The sequence below is a fragment of the Netta rufina genome (assembly GCF_964035555.1).
Source record: "Netta rufina genome assembly, chromosome: 2".
In the NCBI taxonomy this organism is placed as follows: domain Eukaryota; kingdom Metazoa; phylum Chordata; class Aves; order Anseriformes; family Anatidae; genus Netta; species Netta rufina.
Window position 1 is genome coordinate 149,671,958 of NC_140124.1, and position 20,632 is coordinate 149,692,589.

The 20,632-nt window shown below is 45.9% G+C and overlaps 2 protein-coding genes across 4 annotated transcripts in view; both read right to left on the reverse strand.

The window, feature by feature from the left end:
• CYRIB (CYFIP related Rac1 interactor B) overlaps positions 1-7,710 on the reverse strand; it is a 91,278-nt gene extending 83,568 nt beyond the window's left edge. Inside the window, exon 1 of the mRNA XM_084282249.1 lies at positions 7,617-7,710. The gene's annotated coding sequence lies outside the window, so the exon portion shown is untranslated. The remainder of the gene's footprint in view (positions 1-7,616) is intronic.
• Positions 7,711-15,546: 7,836 nt separating this feature from the next.
• Positions 15,547-20,632, reverse strand: part of ASAP1 (ArfGAP with SH3 domain, ankyrin repeat and PH domain 1) — a 125,176-nt gene continuing 120,090 nt past the window's right edge. For all 3 annotated transcript variants that reach the window (XM_084282901.1, XM_084282900.1, XM_084282899.1), the window contains 2 exons: positions 17,869-17,991; positions 15,547-15,832 (listed from right to left, as the gene is read on the reverse strand). In XM_084282901.1, coding sequence (XP_084139027.1) covers positions 15,758-15,832; positions 17,869-17,991 — 198 coding nt within the window. In that variant the 3' untranslated portion in view covers positions 15,547-15,757. The remainder of the gene's footprint in view (positions 15,833-17,868; positions 17,992-20,632) is intronic.

Here is a 20,632-nt window from a genome sequence, read left to right on the forward strand (position 1 = left end):
CAGGATAGTGCAGTACTATGAACGGCAAAGAGCACAAAAGCTTCCATGTGCAGAAAAGACAAAAGATAACGATAAGGCAAGGCTTCCTGTAACGCTCACCCTCTTCTGTTACCAGGATGTGCAAATCTAGCTCTTCCAGTCCATTATGATCAGCCAGCTTACACTCAGTGGCAGGTGAAATGTCACACCTCGGGGTTCATTTTCACTGCAGTAGGCAGAGAATTTGTCCTTTAAACACCCTTAGTATTAATGGGAAATTGAGCCAGCAATTTAAACTCCAAGAGACACAAACGTCTCATGGGGAACCCTTTGCAAACATGTTGACATCTTGATTCACAAAATGAGACACTTTTAAAAACAAATGCAAATTCGTTTCATTCAGGATCTGAGGTCAGATGGGTGCTGGAAGAGAAATGTGCAAGGAATGTTCAGTGCATTTGTCAAATATTTTCTAATCCCTGTATACTCAAGGGATGGAAAGGAAGGGCAGTTTTCCAGTTCTCTACATTACCTCTTCAGATGGGGCTGGGACATAAATTCACCTAGTTTACTGGCAGTAATGGTGTTGAGGGCAAAAGGAGGCTTTGGGATAAGGAACCAAGTTTCAGTGACCTCCAAAATTATGTATTTTTCACTCTGGGATATGCTCGGATACAGCCTGCCATTGCCTGTGTTTCGTGTGGGAAGTGGGATGCTCCAACCGGGTACGTGGGGGCAGGCACGAGGCTTCTTTTCCTCCACATGGTGGGGAGAGAAAAGGGAACCCACTGCCTGCGGTGTCTCCTCCGGCAGAGCCTTGCTTGGTGGCTTCACAGCAGGGTTTGCAGGACCAGGGATGTGAGCATCCCTGCAACACAAAGCCAGCTGCCTCCCAGGGGAGCACAGGGGCTCCGATTTTGCCCACCAGGAACCAGCAGAGGAGGAGGAGAAGTGCTTGGGAAGTTCCTCTCCGAGGTCTCCCCGAGGAGCCCCTGCCCCTTCCCTTCCCGCAGGGGGTTGTGCTGCCGGGAGCCGCTGCTCAGAGGAAGTTGCACGACTTCGGGCCCTGACTGAGAGCGATACTTTCCTCCCAGACACGCGGACGGCAGCGAAGAGGAAGAGGAAAAGCCCCACGCAATATGCAAATGGCCTCCTGCAGCTCGACGAAAACATCTGCCCAGGAACACCTCCGAAGCGCAGGCCCCGATTGCTGCCTCCAACTGGCTCATTTCTGCAGGAGAAGCATTTATGGGTCCTGCAGCACCTCCGCGAGCCCCCCGCAGAAGCAGGGGGCAGCCTCCTCGCCCCAAGCAGCAGGACCCCAATAAGAGCGCACCCACCGATTGCTTCTCACGGCAAGAGATTTATTTAAAAGAAAAAAGACAGATCAAACAGAACCTCAACAAGCTAAAAAGACCATTTTTTGCATGCACAGCAAGTCGAAGTCCTAGGCATAATCACCCCTCGAAGGCATAAAGGTATTTTAGAGGTATGATGATTCCTGCGACAGCCCAGGATACAGCCCTGGGTAAGAGCAGCCCTAAAACAAGCACGACTGAACCAGAAGCCAATTTTGCTGATAAAAGCAATGCCAGTAACACCTATAACCGGGGCGTCTGACCAGCTGTGGGCGCAGGAAGTCCTGGTGCAAGCTTTGCAAGGTGAGAGGAGCAGGAGGCTAAGTTTGCAGCTGGATCCCTCAGCCTTGCACTGCTTCTCCAGGCAGCTCGGCAGTTCATCTGCGCTGGGTAATGCCAGCCCTTGGAGTAAACTTGTCAAAGCTGTGCTAAGGCAATGTTTAGTGTTGATTTCCAAGCACCCTCCAGCCCCTCTGAACATACTAAGGGTTGGGGAATATCCATGCCTGGCAGTGAGGGCACTCGCTGCCTGCTTGCAGGTCTGCACCCAGCCTGGATCCAGCCCCTGAACCCCATCTCTGGGATTTGGATGATTTTAAACCCTACCTGCAGCTCTCCTGACTCTAGGTGTCAAAATCTCCCCTCATCAAGCACATACGCAGCCCACAAATATACACACAGAGCCATATGTCACCTCCACCAGCAGGACCAGACAGTTTCACCACCACAACTCCCTCCCCAGCAGCTCCCGGTCCCTTTCTTCTTAACATTTTCCCTTCCACCAGGAAGCTCCCACCTTTCCCACCAGTCCATTGCCCACTGACTCGTTCTCATAAAACCATTTGCATGGCTCATGCTGCAGGTGAAAACAACGGCGGGGTGCAAAGTGAAAGCTGGACCTGCTAGGAACCGAGCAGACTGAGTCATTCTTGTAATAGGAATTATTTCGGCAACTGGTTTCTGCTGCAGCCCATTAATAGCAACGCCATCACAGCGGAGGAAAGCAAACCATAGCTGGGGAGAGGAAACAAGAACAAGTGTCTGAGGAGCACTTCTCCCTCCCAGGAAATGGGAGGTAGAACCAGGCCACACCTGGGCTCTGATGACAAGTGACCCCGGTGCAGGACACCCAAAGTTTCATCCATAGCAGCCAAGGAAAGAAATTAAAGGTAAAAACGTGGGGCACTGTTGACATGTCACAGCACTGAAAGTAGCACTGGGACCAGCAAAATGTTAGCAGGTTTGGGGCAGCTCTCCCCTAACTCCTGACGACAATTTGCAGAGAGGAGAAGCCGCAAGGACAGGAGTGGGACGAGGCAAAGGAAGTGCGAGCTGCAGACCTCTGCTCGCCTTCCTTGGCAGTCAGCTGAATATTAATTCCCTGTCGGTTTGCGTAGCCACAGATAGGCCTGTTCTTTTTTAATTTTAGCCCTTGCCTAATTTAAAACTACAGGCATGCTATTTTCATGGGCTTCTTTTTTTTCTCTTTTTGACGGGCTGTAAGCCGCCAGATGCACCCCACAGGGTTGAGTAATTGGTCTTGTCCCAGGGGAGGTGGCAACCCTTAGTGAGAAATGAGGAAATAGAAAAAATTACCCATAGAAAAAACTGTCCCCACAGGCAGGGACAGCAAGCGGCACCCAGCCCAGTCACACACGGCCATCCTCCCTCTCCCACCCTCGTCCCCTCCAGCCATACACCCACCCTGCTTCCCATCACTTGCCCTGGCTCCTCTTGTCCCTATGTGCCAGTGTCACTTGTCTAACACAGAAGTGCTCTTCGTGTTTGCAGGGAGCCTCCTGCATGCTGGTTTGTGCCCAGTGCCTCCTGTCCTGGCACTGGGCACCACTGGAAAGCGCCTGGCTCTGTCATTGTGCCCTCCCTTCAAGTATTTGTACACATTCATGAGATCCCCCTGAGCCTCTCCTCACAGGAAAAGGGCCCACCATCCCTTCAGCACCCTGGTGGCCTCCATCAGACTCTTCCCAGTATGCCCAGCTCCCTCTTAAAAATCACAGAATCATTAAGGTTGGGAAAGCCCTCCAAGATCACCTGCTCCAACCACCCCCTACCACCAATATCACCACTAACCCATGTCCCCAAGCACCACATCCAACCTCTCCTTGAACACTCCCAGGAACAGGGACTCGACCGCCTCCCTGGGCAACCCGTCCCAGTGCCTGACTGCTCTTTCTGAGCAGAAATGTCTCCTCATTTCCAAACTGAACCTCCCCTGGCACAACTCGAGGCCATTCCCTCTGGTCCTATCACTGGTTACCTGTGAGCAGAGGCTGACCCCCAGCTCCCCACCCCTTCCTTTCAGGCAGTTGCAGAGAGCAATGAGGCCTCCCCTGAGCCTCCTCTTCCCCAGACCAACCACCCCCAGCTCCCTCAGCCGCTCCTCACAGGACTTGTGCCCCAGGCCCTTCCCCAGCTTCGTAGCCCTGCTCTGGGCCTCAACGTCCTCCTTGTAGTGAGGGGCCCAAAGCTGAACACAGCACTGTACTGGGACACTCAGAACAAGCCACAGCCCTCCAGCTCCAACCCCACCAGCACTGAGAAGAAGGGAGAAGATCCCCTGGACATATCCAGATGCCTGTCCCCTGCCTCTGCTGCAACACTCGCCCGCAGCGAGGCGCCGACCCCCCGACCAGGCGGGGATCCTGCCCACAGCACGTGAGGCGCTGCTGGCTGCTACTGAGAGGAAGCGAGTGGGTGGAGGGAAAAGCCCAAAGCGAGCAAAAATCAACAAACAGCACGCAGAGACACGAGCACAGAGTGCCCGGCATGGTTACAAGGACCCCGAGTTTACAAAATGCTACACAAATATGTGCAGGCCACGCAAACGTGTGCCTGAGGTGTGCGAGGAACCGGGAGGCCCTCAAAGCCCGAAGGGACCAACAGTGCCTCGCTGGGCAAGGGCACAAGTCCGAGCAGTTATTAATAGGCTGCACACCCCGGCATATTTTAATTGAGTACTTTCAAGAAAAGCACTTTAAAGATAATATTTTTTAAAAAAGAGGAACTGTTATTTCTAAAACAGGCACACAGGAAGCCCAGCTCTGCTGTCAGTTTTTGATAGAGCCGTAGTTCCTCAGTGAAGATTTCTCCCTGAGTTTCTCAGTGAAGATTTTTTGCAGCCGTGCCCAGACCTAGGAACACCACCTCCAGTTATCAGCCTCTTACTTGCACATTCCCAAGCTGTAAAACTTTCCTTCCTTATCAGCTCTCGTGGAGCAAGATTGGCAGTGCTGTGGGTTCAGTAAGACACCATAGAAGATGGTAGAAGAGTAATGAAAGCGGTCAGAGCACTGGCTGTGTATTATTCCCCAAATTTGGCAGCAAAGGAGGATTTCAAACGTACACGCTTGGCCCGGCGTGGCTGCCTCCGAGGCCACTCGGCGGAGAGCTCTTGGAAAGCGGGCAGCGCGTCTGCTCCGCCGGTTACAGTGATCGCTGCTGACAGGTCCTTCATGGTATCACAACAAATTAGGTCACAGATTAGATTTTCATAGTGCAGATTGCATCTACTGCCCGTGATTTTTTTCCTCGAATAGCGAGGGTTGTGGCCGAGAGGCCTGGGCTCAAGACTGGCAGCAAGGCAGATGTGTGGGGTGGGAGTCCTAATTCTGGCTGAGACAGAGGCTGTCCTAGGCAGGCTCAGATAAATGTCCTCATTTGCTGCTGCAGTTGGAAGGCCTGATAGTCTTCCCTTTCTACCCAGGAAGCCTTTGAGAAAACAAGAAGAGCTTGTTTGCTAGATACCCTGGAGTAGGTCTCACAGCATTTCTGCAAAGCAGATATCAAAAGCAGCATTTTTTTTTTTTTAGATTGCATTTCTGGGTGATAGAAAAGCATCTCATATCATGTAAAAAACCTGCTGGGAACGGAAACCAGAGCTGTACATCAGACTTGTCCCACCTAATTCCACAAGGTCACACATATACTCAATTTGAGCATCTCCAATGCAGGAGGGTTTTAAGGAAATAAACTCACGTGTGCAGCATTCAGAAAAACAAGCAAACAACCAAACAAAAAACCCACAGAACTCTGGGGGGAAGAGTTTTAAAACCACACCCAGCAGGGACAGCAATACAGCTCAGAAAGCAAAAGAAAATCCACGCTACATCAAGATCCACATAAAGCAGCGCAGAACGAAGGTTTTGAACAGCTGGGCAATTGCAGACGCCGTGCAAGGCGCTCTCTATCCATCACGAAACACAGCCTGGCTGCAGATGGGAAATCCCCGCTCCAACAACTGTATTGCAGGAGCCTGGAGCTCTGCAGGCTGCTCCGAGGCCATCTCCTCGCCCAGGGGCATGCTCCTGCAGGGGAAAGCTCCTGGTGGGACCGTGCAGCTCTGCATGACAGCGGCGATGCGGCAGATAAGCAAGCTTACAGCCACGGTAAGCACTAAAGGAAAACCTAAACCAGACGATTAGGAAGATAGATCTCGGCTGGAGCTAACCTCAGAGGCAAGCCTTTCTAAGCCACGGTTGAGACAGGCACCGTAGGAACAACCTTCAGCTTACAGGAGCAGTCCTGATGTCCACAGTGGCATCGTGCTCCTGGACACTCACTGGGCGGACAGGAGACCGCGCCGCTGCCACTCAGCCTCTGGAGCAGAGGCAGAGCGAGGCCAGGTGGTACTGAGCCTACTGAGCAAGGCTGTTTGCAGCAGAGGAACAGACCAGGCCGTCTTCCTGTTCTCGGTGAGGCAAGAGAAGCACACGATGCTGTGCCTGTTCCCCCACTGCAGGCTCAGACAGCCCAGTGCCAGGTGCCCTCAGCTCTGCCTCAGCTGAGCCCCGTCCCGATGCCAGTGTGGCTGGCCTGAGTCACCGCAGCTGCGACTCCGGCTCCGAAATGATCTTACCCCTCATTTCAGCAAAAGTTTTTCGCAGGAAATAAGCTTTTACTTTCAAAATACTCCTGTCCTTGTTCTTCTCCAACAAGCACAGGAAGTATCTCAGCCGAACATTGCCCTTTATTCTTCTAAGTCACTACTTATTCTCTGACACCTTTGAGTAAAAAGAAACAGCGGTGCACAGCGGCTGTGCCTTCCCACACCTACAGGCTGCGTTAGGCTTTCCGCTGCCCTCTCACACTGCTGCCGCTGGCCATGCCACCTCTAGAGGCACCAAACGAGGCCTCTTTATTTTGTTTTTTTCCCCAAGCCTGAGCTGCACCATGGACATCATTGCAAATCCATTTTATGTGCTCCTTGCTGAGCAATCCAAACTATCGATCTTGCTTAAGGAAAGAGATGCTCTCGACCTTACTGGAAATATTTTTGGAAGTCCTGTTTGTCAGACAGCTCCTGCTGGCTCCCAGTTTCAATGTGGGACACTGCTCTCCCTGCTCAGAAACCTCATCTCTCCAGCGAGCTTCTCCTCCTGACCCACAGGACCATCCATGCCACCAACCCCGCTGCACCCTAAAAACCAAGGGGTTACAACCAGTGGAAAATGCACTGACCATGCCCATCAGTCTGACCGGGAGCAGAGCAGCCAGGAGCCGATGAAACCCCACACTGCTGGGGGTTTCATTTATTAGAGATAATGAATTTTTAAACCACAAAACGATAACGTGACTCTACGCTGCGCAGCCAGATCACGGTTTAGGGGTGGCTGCGTGCGATTTCCTCTCCGTTTCACCACGGATCCTTTTGAAACGCCACGACTTGCTCAAGAGGCCGGGGCAGTTTTCGCACAGAGCCACCACCGTGACCTCGCCGCCATCCCTGCCCAAGCCAGGCAGCCCCCAAAGCAGGCGTTCTCGCTTCCTCACCCAGCTTCTGGCCACCTGAATTTCGGCCATGCAGCCAGGAGCAGGTGCTAGATTGGCATGAGGAGCCTCCAGCCTGGCACCTGTCCTGGCGCGAGGGGACAACCCAATGCAACTCGCCCAGCCTGAGACAGAAACCGACCCTCAGATCTCCATCCACTGCAGGCAGCGGGACGCGGAGCCAAACCCCGGCTTCCTCCCCAAAACCATCCACCCCATCTCACCCTCAGCTTTCCATGGCCATTTGGGGCTGGGTCTCCTGCCCCCCTCCGTCCTCCTAGGAGGGATCTGAGGGACCACCACGGGGGGATCCCCTCCCAGCCCCCCGCACCCTCCCTTCCTCGAGGCGAAGGCGAGGCCCCTCAGCGGAGCTCGGAGCCCCCCCAGCAGACCTCGATGGCCCTCTGCAGGGCTCCGGGTGCCCCCTCCTCACCCTTTACCCCTCGGGACCCCCCTCCCCGATTCCCCCCGGTTCCCCCCGGGGCTCGGTACCTGGGCGCGGGGCCGCCCGCGGCGCTCAGCCCGCCGCCGCCTTCCGGGTTGCCGGGGGCCGGCTCCGCCGCCGCAGGTTGGGCGGCGAGAGCGGTGCCGCATCGCTATAAAAGGAAGCCGAGCCCCGGGGGGAGGAAGAGGAGGAAGAGGAGGCTCCGGCACCTTCATCGGGCCCGGCTGGGCCGCCCTGCCCCGGCCCGTTGCTAGTGAGCACCAGGGGAGGGCGAAGCATCTCCCCCCCAACCCCCCGGGGGGCTGGGGGAGCGGCCCCAAAATGGGGGATATGAGGAGGGGGGCTGCGGGTTGGGGGCTGCTGGCCTCAGGGAGGGGTGCTGAGGTGGAGGAGGAGGAGGAGGGAGGGGGATGAAGGTTTGTAGCCAAAGGAGGATGTGGGCACAACCTGATACACTCAGCTGTTCTGCAGGCACCAGCGTGTCCCCTTCCACCTCAAGCACCTGGGGTGGTGACAAATCCACTGGGGTTTCTCCCCACCTGGGGTCCCCCCTGGGAGCCTTGGCAGGACCCTTCTTCACTGTGAGGGTGGTGAGGCTGCCCGGAGAAGCTGTGGGTGCCCCGTCCCTGGAGGTGTTCAAAGCCAGGCTGGATGGGGCTTTGAGCAACCTGAGCTGGTGGGAGGTGTCCCTGCCTATGGCAGGAGGTTGGAACCAAATGGACTTTAAGGTCCCTTCCAAGCCAACCCATCCTGTGATCCGATTCTGTGATACGACCCGGCCTCATCCCGCTACCTCAGCATGCACTGTGACAACCTCAGCATGGCCACCCTAGTCAAAACGCACATGAAACCTGTGAGGAAGCAGAGGATGAGGCAGCTTTTGCAGAAGTAGGAAGATAGCAGCCAGCAGCGACACTCAGAAGTGTCCTGGAAACTTTAAATGCGTATATACCAAAAATAATCTCCTACAACAGTCTTCAGAGTGCAAAGGGTGACAGAGCACTGCCCTCAGCCCGACCAGCTGGCTTGGGCTGTGGGCTAGCAGCTAGAAGAAGGCCCCACAGCTCATGGTCCTGGGGACAGGGCTGTGCTCAGGCACCTGTGACAACCCTGAGGAGCCCTGCATGGTGTCTCCTCTCTCATACCAACCATCGATGGCATCTTGCTCACAGAAGGAGCAAGGATTCCCCCGGGACCCCTGTCCCACCCACCCAGCACAAAGGGCTGCTCAGGCTGCATCAAGGCTCTCCCTCCAGCGACAGATGCTGTTGTCCTCCAGCACCGTCAATCCCTTTCAGGAAGGGACAGGGATTAGATGGGGTAACAGCTCTTAAGGTAATTTCTGTAAATGGCATTCTGCTGGCCAGCTTTACTGGCAGGAGCTTGCAGGGGACTGATGCTGCAGCTCGCTCTGCAGCCCCAGTGAGGCCCTGTGCAGTGGCACACAGCTCTCTGCAATGCCACAGTGACTACAAAACCTGTACACGGCCCAAAGCAGATGGAAAGGTGACAGCAGGGAGGCTGGAGGCAGAGCTAACAGCTCTGAGATGCTACATAGGAAACAGGACTGCTATACAGAAGCACTGAGCTCAGATCTCTTCTATTATGCCACCACTTGCAAGTTATTGCAGTAGATGAACCAACACTGTGGAGCACAAGCAGAACAGATGCCAGCTATGCAGAGGGGGAGGTGGCGACCCTAGGAAGACCCTTGGCTAAATAAATATTGCTAGGGGCTTTACTTTGCACAAAAAACACACCACTTAGGCAGAACACTGCCATTGGAAGATGGCAGGAAGAAAGTTCTGCTCTTCACGGTTTTGAAGTAGAGGGGGTTCCTCCACACCCACATTTATTATTGTTTTTTAATCTCAGCTCTCTCTGCGCCCCAGCCGGGAAGGAGGAACAGGAGGAGCTTTTCTGCTGCACCTGGTAGCATCTCACTCAGACCTAGCAGGAACACAGATGCTGGGTTGAAGAATGATCCTGAGCAAAATCCAGCCCTCAGCAAGGCAGCTGTGTTCCAGACCTGTGCCATAGAGATAGGGGAGATGTCAAAATCTCTTCTGAAGAAGCCCCCATCTTCCACCACTCGATGCCAGTTCATTTCACATGAAGCTCAACGCTGGAAGCTCCTTGCTCTATAGCTGTCCGAGCTGCTACATTTCCCTCATAAGCAGGCTCTGTGCACCCTATGGAAGCAGTTTTAACATTTTCTCTCCAGTGCCTTTCTGTAGAGGTTGGCCTGCTTCCTATATAGGGAAGACAGAGACTAAGGAACACCCTGGATCATAGATCTGCCCTTCATCCCCACGCTTCTACTGAGGCAACATCCCCCGAGTTGTTACACACAGCTTCTTCCAGCTCCTGGACGAGTTTCCACCCAAGAACAGGTCTCAGCTGGAATAAGAGCACATGGCTGGCAATTTCAGGAAGGAGCTGCAGCTCACCGACTGCTCAGCTGTAGGGGCTCTTGCTTTCCTGCCTACAATTACTGCAGTAGAGCTACAGCTCTAAATTCAGCATTTACAGTGAATCAAGGGAAGGCTAGGAAGCATGAGTTTATAGGTCTAGGGCCAGGGATAGGATAGCTTGTGTTATAGGCAGGTGATTACAGGCAGTGTAATCTGTCCTAATATGGAAAATAAAAATAAAAATGCCTGCTTTCATTTTCAAGGTATTTTTGAAACTGTGTGGCTCCTGGGGTCATCAGGTCACTCAGGCAGGCTGCAGGCTCCAGCAGAAAGCCATTACAAAACCCCTGCTTAACCAGCAAACAGCTGCTGACTTTGGGGCAGGCTTCGCTCGAGATGTGGCTTGTCTTTTTCAGTCCCAACGTTCAGCAGCACTTTTTAAATACTTTTCCGTAAGCAGCAGGTTTTGACTTTTCTTTAAACACTAAACTCCAGCTCAGAGGCATGTTTATACTTACTAGAGTAGCAGGGATGTGGAATCAGGGAGGGACAAAGAAAAACAGATTACAAAACAAGGTTTGAGAACAGCTTCAGACTTCAAGCTACTGCATATTATTCCCTACTGTTTACAGACAACTGTAGTAAAATCTTCCTGTAGTACTTCCTGGAAAAGAGACTAAGTAAACTAGTTAGCAAAAAACTTGTTAATGCCACTAATTGAACCGAACAAAGGTAAATATAGCGAAATAACCTCTATATGCAGCCATTCTAGGGCAGTCTTACATGTCCAAGGGTGATTCATTTACGCAACGTGATTAAGAAAAAAATATGAATTCAGATTTCTGAATTTCTGGTGGTACCTGAAGCATAAAAATATCCTCAAACTTTAAAGGAAAAAATAAAAATAAAAATGAGGGAATGGACATAACTACAGACCACCTTTCAGCAAAAAATAACAAACATAAGGGAGGGAACATTTCTAATCAGACACTACATGAGCCAAGACCAGGCAGGCAGGAGCTGCACAGCAGCATTAACGCTGGATTTAAAGCTCCAGGTAAGCTTAAAGCTTGTTCTAAACACCCGTCCATCAGGCAGTACAGCAAGCTATTGATTAGCTTCTCCTCTGCAGCTATAGCAGCTGCAATAGCCACCACAAATTGTTTGTCCCTCGCCCCCGCTATTATAAAAGGAGACTAGAGCAGACATCTGCCCTACTGCATACACTGGGGTCTGTTCTGCAACTTGCAGAGGAACAAGGCAAGGCCTGTACAGTGACACACTATCGGTTTTAGCGTTACTCCAACACCAGCTGACAAGAACTAGCCAAAACTCGCAGGTCCTGTGCACGCTGCGGCACAGGGGGCTGCGAGCTTAAGTACAAGTTGACAAACAGCACTTAGCTTATCTCAAGAAGAAACTTGAGCACTCTCTCGGCAGATGGCTGGGCTCTAAATCATGTCCTGTATAGCCCTGAAAGTATCATTAAGACAACTTGACATAGTTTGCATTAGGTAAGAAAATGTGGGGCTTACAGCTGTATAGATGGAAACATCTCACAGTCCTGTGTACGTTCTGTGGCCATCTCATAAGCCTCTGTCTGTTTTAGAAGGGCTAAAATAAGTGTGTCACCCCCAACAGCCTTAAACTCAAGGGCAAGCTGCTTAGTTGTCTGTAAGAAACCAAGGTCTGAAGCTGAACTTTAAATATTAAGGGATAACTTTTGCTCTTCTGTCATATTCTGGTTTCCTGACACCAGAGTGTGACCAGTCCAGGGTGTGAATGGCACGAAGCTGTGAACTGGGAACAGGACAGCCTGTTGGGAGAGTAAAGTTACTTGTTATTGATGCTCAAGTCAACTATCACCCAGAACTAGAGTTTGGGGAAGGGGGAAGAATCTGAAAATTATAAAATCATATTTATAGGGCTGGAATATATAGTGCTTTTTTTTTTTTTTTTTTTTTTTTTTGGGGGGGGGGGAGGGGGAGGAGAGAGAGGGAGGCTATTCAGAGTTTCATTGATTGGTATTTAAGATTTGCATCATTTTCACTGGTGTTGACCACTAGTCTTTGTTAAATTATGAGCTTTAAGTTTGCCATAGAAAAGAGTGAAAAGGCTGAAACTCTGTAAACCTGAATAACAGGGGGTGTTATTGGAGCATGTGCTTGTCTTGGCCTCTTCAGCACCAAACAGTACATGAAATACCCACCTCAATTTTGGCTTGCAAAAGGAAATCATACATGTCAGTGAAGAGCAAATAATAGGACAAAGACTGAGGTTACTGGAACCAGCAGATCTCTGAATGCTGCTGTGTGAAATACTGAGACAAGGTAGAAACAGAGCAAGAGCACCACTATTTAACCAGACTGCTTCTCCTGCTCCCTGGTCCACATTTCACTCCCCCTCCTCCAAAAATGTGTAGGCTATGCAAATTCAAAACCCCAAACTGAGCAAAATATTCCACGAAGAACCCAGGCAATGCCTGCACTACAGCACAGCGCTCAAGAAGCTACCTCATCGCAGCAGCCTCCTGAGCCCCGTGCTGTTGCAGTTACTATTTTTGATACAAACCAGACCTGATAACTCTACGCTCCAACTTTTCCTCCGGCTAAAGGATGAGAAAGTAATTTCAAGCGACTTGTTCGTTTTTGGAGCAGTTGGGTGTTAAATGAAAAACTTTCAAGCACCCAGCTGGGGGCAAATAAAATCTAGGCACTGGATCAGACCTGAAATTCTAAGCAATAACGTCACCTCCGTCCGGGAAAGGTTAGTACTGCTCCAGTCAGGCTGAGGGCTGCTGCTGGGTTTGGTTTTCCTGCTTACAGACTCACAAGGCAGAAAGGCAGAGGACCAAGCTGGGCAGCTCTTTTCAACCAGAAGGGCCAGCTTTAGAAAACAAAGACACACCGGGGTTTCCACGGGGCCTACTGAAGCCACAGAGAAAGCAAATTGAAACTCATGGACCAAAATGTTTCGATGCTAATTTTAGTAAGTCAAGTTTTCCAGAAAAAAAGGGGATTGCATCCATATTTAACAACCGTTAACACATTTAAATGGCACTACAGAAGGGGTGGTTTATAGTCAAGAGGAAACATGTCAAGTGTTGAAGTTCTACCTGTTGGGAATGCAACCTTTCTCCCTGGATGATATTCCAGTTGACAAAAGGGCCTTGGTTCAGATATCTGGGATCAACTGAATACATTTATTTAAAAGCAATTTTAAATATTAAAAAAGTAGAAATTAACACATACAGTACTCAAAAACTGTCACATTAAATACATGTGAATAGACATGTGTACTGATGTTTTACCTTAACATTCAATGAGAATTCAAGATTTTAACTAGTGGCATGATCAGATCTGATTTCTGTACATGTGATGTTCAATGTAATAAAAAAATAAATAGCAACTGTTGTTCAACAGTAAATAAGACATCTGCAGAGCATACTTCCCCCTCTGGGGGCACCTTCCCCTGGCCCTCCCCCCAGCCCCTATCAGCTAATTTTCCATAAAGATTTAGACTTTCCAAATACTATGTCATGTACAAAATCGCAGACAGTGGCTCATTGAGTTCAAATATAATACTGTACTTAAACTCAATCAATATCATACATTTTCAGATTTCTTATGACCCACAATAAGCCAGAATAAACAGAACTATTGTTCCCGATGGAACTCATTTAATTTTATAAAATGCATATGTATACTATTTTAAAGAGCATAGAAAAGAATAGACATTTGACTCTACATAATTTTACATGCCTAGGTTTTCTCTATATGGTTTGCTTTTTTATCAGTTTATTTCAAGATCACTTAAAAATACAATTGACCACAAAAGTGAATAGGTTTTGTTCTTTAATGCAACTTAAAACATTGTATTAATGGCTAAAATGGAATGCTAAATAAATGCTAATCCTGACTTCCTTTCCATAAAAAAACAGAGTAAAGTCTGAAATACTGGAACTGGTAATACTGAAGATTAGATGCCAGCAGGCTTGCTCACTCATTGTGTAATTTTATTTTTTTAATAAACTTTTATCATAAGTGATAAAACCATTAACAGTTGATAAATGTTTTTCCATTTTTTTCCATCTGGGGTTTAGACTCGTATTTGTTTCCATATTAACCACAAACAGAATTAAATATTCACTGACTACAGTCTTGTAAAACTGAATTAAAAATGAAAGCCCTCAGAGAGCCTGAGATGTGCTTTTATGAAATGAAAATCTTTCCATGCAGCCAAGACAATCTGCTTTGAAATCGCACTGCTAGGTACTGAAGCCAAAATAACATTTAACACAAGTAATGCGAAGCTACGTATGGAAGTTATGGAACCCGCTACAGACAAACCATGGGAAAAACCACAATTGCATTATGTTTCAAAGTTAAGAAATGATCTTGAAAGTGACACAGTTAATGAAAGTTTTTGGTAATGCATGTAAGTTTTTTCTGGCAATGCAGCTTTAAACCAACTTTCAAGAAACCTCAGGTCAAATGCAGCCTTCTAATGATTTTCTTACCAATTAGTTTTATAATAATGTTTGTTAGCTGGTGCTTTGAATTGAGACTACTACAGTTACTGTTTAGTGAACTTTACTAAAACCAGCTCGATACTTGTCATCCAAGTTATTAACAGCCTGATCAAATGCATGAAAGGTCGTATTAACTTCCACTTTCTAAAGCAATTAAAAATAATTTAAATTTATCCTTATACCACCACTTAAGAAATTTTATTTAGATAACTAACTTTTAGCAAGGTTGAAGACAGAGGAAAAAGAACCCACAAAATCATTTTTCAAAGAGCCAATTTAGCTATAAACAAATACTGTTGCAAGCTCACATTAATCTGAATAGCAATTAAGTTAAAATGTTCTCTTCTTCAAATGTAGCTATATGACTACAGTACTACTTTTGTACAAAGGCAGGTTTCAAGTAAGCATCTAAATGCATGCATAATGTCAACAGTTAACATTTTCTAGAAGTCCTTGGTTACTAAGAATTCAGTGAAAGAAACCAGCAAATTTCACATATATCTACGAAAGAACAATGACTAATTTTCATTAAAATAAGTTTTCGGATGAAATAAATTTGTAACTTGTCAAAGTGAGGTAATATCACAGGGGAACTGCAATCACAGTTTGGCATAGGTCCACATAATATAAACATGAAATGCTGTATGCACACCATAAAACATTACTGTTATCTGTAAAGTCAGTGAATATTTGTCTTCATAATTACACTTAACTGAGCACTATATTAAATAAATACCGAAGTGGGTTTCATAGCTGTAAACTGCATACACTTAGAAACTGCAGACTGATTTTTAAATTGTCCAAAACCATTCACTCATTCTAACTTTCTGCTAATTGTATATTGAGAATACCGAGTTATTAGGAACAGTCCTTTCTGTACAGTTACATGGTTGATGGAGACCACCTATGTTTGGAAAGCTGGCAGTTCATACATATTTTTAACAGCTTAGACAGAGATGTAAGTGCTAGATGCCGAGGATGGCTTCAACGAACCCAATAAGGCGTGCCAGGTTCCAAGGCTACCATAATACTGGCAAAGGCAGAATAACACAGTATATTTACAAAACATATAATTCAACCTCATGAGGTGAAACTTAAATGAATTCTTAATTTGTAACAGCAGCTATATATACAATTGTGCACAGGATTACAGGGAGGCAGCAGCGTTTGCTTTTGCTAAAAAGCCCGTCTTGCATGAAGAATGTGCAATGCTCAAGTTTAGTTCTTTTGTTGTTTGTTTTTACTAGTCTGACAGAATGTGCACAAAGGACACTGGAAAGACCCCTTTCCTCTCTGGCTGTCCTTCGATGTGGCCGATCTGCAACACAAGAGAAAAAAAAATGTAAATCTGCATACATATCTTGTTCACAAACAGCATTTATTCCATTAAAAACCAGCTGAATTGCATAGATACTATGGAGCCTCCGCAAGTTCTTTGATAGTTTAAGGCATACATTTGAATTTTGTAAAGGAGCAAAACAAAACCACACGAGCATATTATAAATAAGACAAGCCAACTACAGCTAAAGAGAGCAAAGCTACAGCTGAATTTAGAAGCCTGTAGGGGCTATATACACCACTGAATTTCAAGAACCTCACCAAAACTGAAGGCTGACTCTCTATTTTCTGACAGATTAACTTGCAGTAACAAGGCACGTGTCTCTCAGAAGCATTCATCTTAGTTAACTGAATAATGCTAAACATCTCACTTGAGGGAATGCCTGCTTACAATTGTGAAGTTACTTATGATAATCTGCATTGCTGGATACAATAAATCCTAGATAAAATTCACTTATTTGAAGTGATAAAGGCCTAGCTGTTTGCTCATTCAATTATAGCATGATTTCTAACGATTTATGTGCATAGTAGTGTTTGTAACAAACGACAGCATTGTCTCATTAAGCACTTTCCATATACAATTTCTTACATACTTTGAATAATAGTCATTTATAAAGAAATTTTCAAGCAACTTCTAACAAAGACAGCACTTTCTATATGAACTTTTCGTGTTCAAAATGCCTTATGGTAAACAATTGTCAAACTGATAGCACGGGGGTAGCAGTCTCGACTGACCACATAACCCTCTTCTCATCCTGCTACAGCACTGCTCACTACTTTCAGAATAATAATGTGCCTCCTTCCTCTTCCACGAACTAACAAAATGGGAAGGGGAAACACGCAGGGCTGGCCATTTCCTCTTGTGGAGCCAAATTTTTTGAAACGTATGAGTCAACAGCACTCATTTCCCCCCTCAGAAATGCTCGAACCGGAGCGCTTCATGGAATTTGTCAGGCATGTGGCTTCATAAAACCCCTGCGTACTTCACAAAACAGAATCAGCAGCTAACAAAACTATAATCGTGGACTGAATGGTATGGCGAATACAGCAGCTTTTTGCTGCCTGTTGCCCCTTTGATACCATCTTTTCAGCTGAAACTTTTCCACATTTCAATGCCCTGCTGATCAGTGAGAGGAAACCATGCAGCTAGAACCAAAACAGCAAAGATTGCATCGCACTTAGATTAGGAAATCGTAGGCAGCACTGCAAGAAGAATTTGTTTTAATCAAATTGAAGGCAACCTGTCTCATTTTCCCCCGTAATAACTCTCAGGTGGGGCAGTTTGATGCAGGAGGGCTTTGGAAACAACAATTAGAGTTTCAAGGGAGGTTGGAGCCCCTGAGCATGGCTGAGAAAGCCTGAGGTTAGCACTAAATAACCAAAGACAACAGCATAGAGAAGGGGGGAGGAGTATGATACAAAATTATGACACAGGATGGGAGAAAATGTTGATCGGCTACGTCTCATTTAGGGAAAAAAAATCAGCAACTGGGAGCACTAATTTCAAATAGTTTTTCAGACTCCCAGCAGCCCCTATAGATAAAAGTTATCATTTCTGGTGCACTGCAGATAATTACACTTCCCATTTTTCATGAAGAGCGTAAGCATGCTAAACAGGGTGAAGATATGACACATCCTCTTTACTTGATGGAAGGCTAGAGTATGATACAGCCCAATTTACGTAAATAAATAAATTTAGATGTGTTGTTATGAGCCTGCGATAAAGCCAAACCTAGTCAGAATGCTGCTAGCAGACTCCCAGGACCTTGCAGACCCTAAGAGAAAAAGGGGGTCTCTTCTAACATGAGTTTAAATGCTGGACATCTGTTTGTGCAAAACAACCTGCCCCTGCTGTGTTCCTCTCCTCTTCCTTCCCAGTAAAAAAAAAAAACAAAAAACAAACAAACAAACAAAAAACAACAGAACAACAACTACAAAAAAATATAAGACAAAAGAGGCTGTCCTTTAAAAGTCGTAAGGAAGTTTTGTGGAGCTATAAAAGGCAAAGATACATACCCACCACTCTTGGTCCTCTTCACCAGTTACAATAATTACTTCTCCTTCAACAAATGTGAGCTCATCATCGTTATCTGCCTGGCAGTCATAAATGGTCTTCACTCGCCTAACCTTGTTCTTTCCCTAAAAATACAGAGAAGTTTTAGATGAAAGACATGAGGAACAGCGAAAATGTACCGAATGAGTTATACCTTCCAGTTATGCTTTGTGTTATGAAAATGTGAAGCCCACCAAATTTCCTTCTCTGTAATTAGGGCATGAAAATCTAAAAACTACAATTCAACAAGGAAAAAAAAAAAGAGAAAAAGGAAGATACCTACACAGGTCTAGGTTTTTTCTTAAGATTCAGAACTCCCAAGAGACTTTTATACCTAGTGCACTGCATAAGTATCCTACACATCTTCCATCAAAGCTTAAATAAAGTCATTACATTCTTCCAATGCACAACCACCCTTTCTCCTACAACACATACATAACTAAAAAAAAAAAAAAAGGCAGAAAATGAATTCCAATCTCCTCTGAACACTACAGGAGTGGTACAGACTGAGGAAAATGCTGCCTTTAAATCCCAGTATTCCTTTAAATTTGGGGTTTGGGTCTAGCAGGAAAATACAGTATCCTCTGACTTCAAATCTGCTTATAGTATTGAATCTGGAAATTATTTCTGAATGGGTTTTGATCCATAATGTTAGTGATTTCTTATTAAAAAGAATCATAATTTCAGATGGCAGCATTATTTTGTGATGATAGTTTCCAATAGATATTCTCACAGTTCCCCTGTTTTGAGTCCAAGTATTTTCTAGGTCATATTTTGCTGCATGCTGCTAATTCATGTGAAAAAGCCTGAGCCATGGACTCCTCCCTGAACATATGTTTCTCATGGCAGGAAAAATGCTTTAAATTATTTCCAAATAGACTAAGTAAGCAATGTGAACAGAAATATGCTGCTACTTTATATTCACAGAAATATGCTGCTGCTTGAAAGTCCTGTGTTTTTATACCCACACTTCTTCAGAAACTGCAGTTCCTCTTTGAACAGAAGTAGTCAGAAAACAAGAATGCAAAAAACAAGAAGAGCAGAAGGAGATGAGAAGCAGGAGGGCTACAAAGAAAAAGTCAGCAGGTTTAGAGGAATTTGCGCCAAAAGTAACTTCACTGAGGAAATTTCCTAGGGAGTCTTCTCTTTGCTGTTACCTACCCTCTGCGTTTTGGCAAAAAAAAAAATAAAAAATGCTTGCAGTTCAACAGCAGAACAGACGCATAGCAAGCAGCACTCACACTGAAGTTATAGAAAAACAACAATTACATACGTAAGAGGTGATGCAGTGAACACAACGTTAAGACTAGAAAAAATGTACTCTTGAGACAAATGAATAGAAATACCTTAGGTGAAATTCATATGAGATCAAAGGAAGGTTTTTTTGTCCCCCTCCCCCCGAAGGATTTACTGCAGCAAGAAATTACTTCAAAAATGCTTTCTCTTTTTTTTTTTTTTTTTTTTTTTAATAAATTCAGGTAATTTGAACAGAAATCTTAACTATCGCAAGGGATTGAAATTCAATTTTAATGGATATTTGGAGCCCGTCCCAGCTTTCAACTCCAGAGAAGCTTTGCAAACAGCTCCAATCAATGCTCACTGGATGAAGGGACACAACTACTTTTGACAGATAAAAATTGTATCATTCAGCAAGGAGACTGCTGGAAGTTTTATTCCTCTAACCTTAGAGGACTGTGTGCAACTCTGTTTGTAAGAACCCATAAAAAAAATACCTGAAGTTGCTCCTGGTTCTTTTTGCCTAGTACTAGAGACAACATTTTAATATTTTATTCCTTTCAGCTAGAAGAGAAGTAGAAAGAAGAATTCGAGCCTGAGGTGGTATTAAACTTGGGAAGGTTTACAAAAGGATGGATATGAAGAAAGTGTATGTTTTTAGAACAGAGACTGGGGTACTGGTGTGTGAAAAAAATGAAAGTAATTCCAGGGCATGTAATTTGCAACTATAAACAAAAAACACACAAAAAAAATCACAGCCCTGTATCTAAATATTAGTATCTATTCAGAAACACGTTTTTTCTGTTCAAGACCAAATATTAATCAGCTGTTATAGTCATTAAATAATCCCTTTATGTTCTTATTTCCACTCAACAATTGTTTAAAAAGCATTTTTTTCTCTGTAAAACACATACACACACAAGTGTTCAATGTTATTTATGTTATTTTACAATCATTCAGAATAGGCTTCATTTCTCAAAAAATATCCTTTCAATACCTTATGTGTTATCAGTGTTGGTATTTCTACCTAATAATTTTGAACAACCGGTTTTCTAAAACTTCCGAAAACTAATCTTTGCTCCTCTATTTGGTAGCTAAACAGGCAAAAACAAGACTGAAGTACCCACACGTACTTGTGGCTGTTCTCACAGGTCTTAATGTTGCACTGTCATGTAGTATTTCATCAGTTTGTGCTGAGAGGAAATAGCGACAGGTTGAAAGTGCAAGCAAAACACATTTAAGATGAACTCTTGCACATTATTGCTGGAGGAAAAAGAAGTGCAGTGGACAAGAAAGCTGTATGTGCATACACAATGCTGAGCAGAGGAGTGGAAGGTAATTATCATGGATACATCATCATTTTGATCACTCCAAAAGAGAGGAACATTTAATGTACTGAACATATGAAAACGGCTGAATTTGGAGAACACTGAATTTTTACTCGTGATGTTTCTGTATAAAATAGGGGAAGAGTTTAAAAAACACAAACCC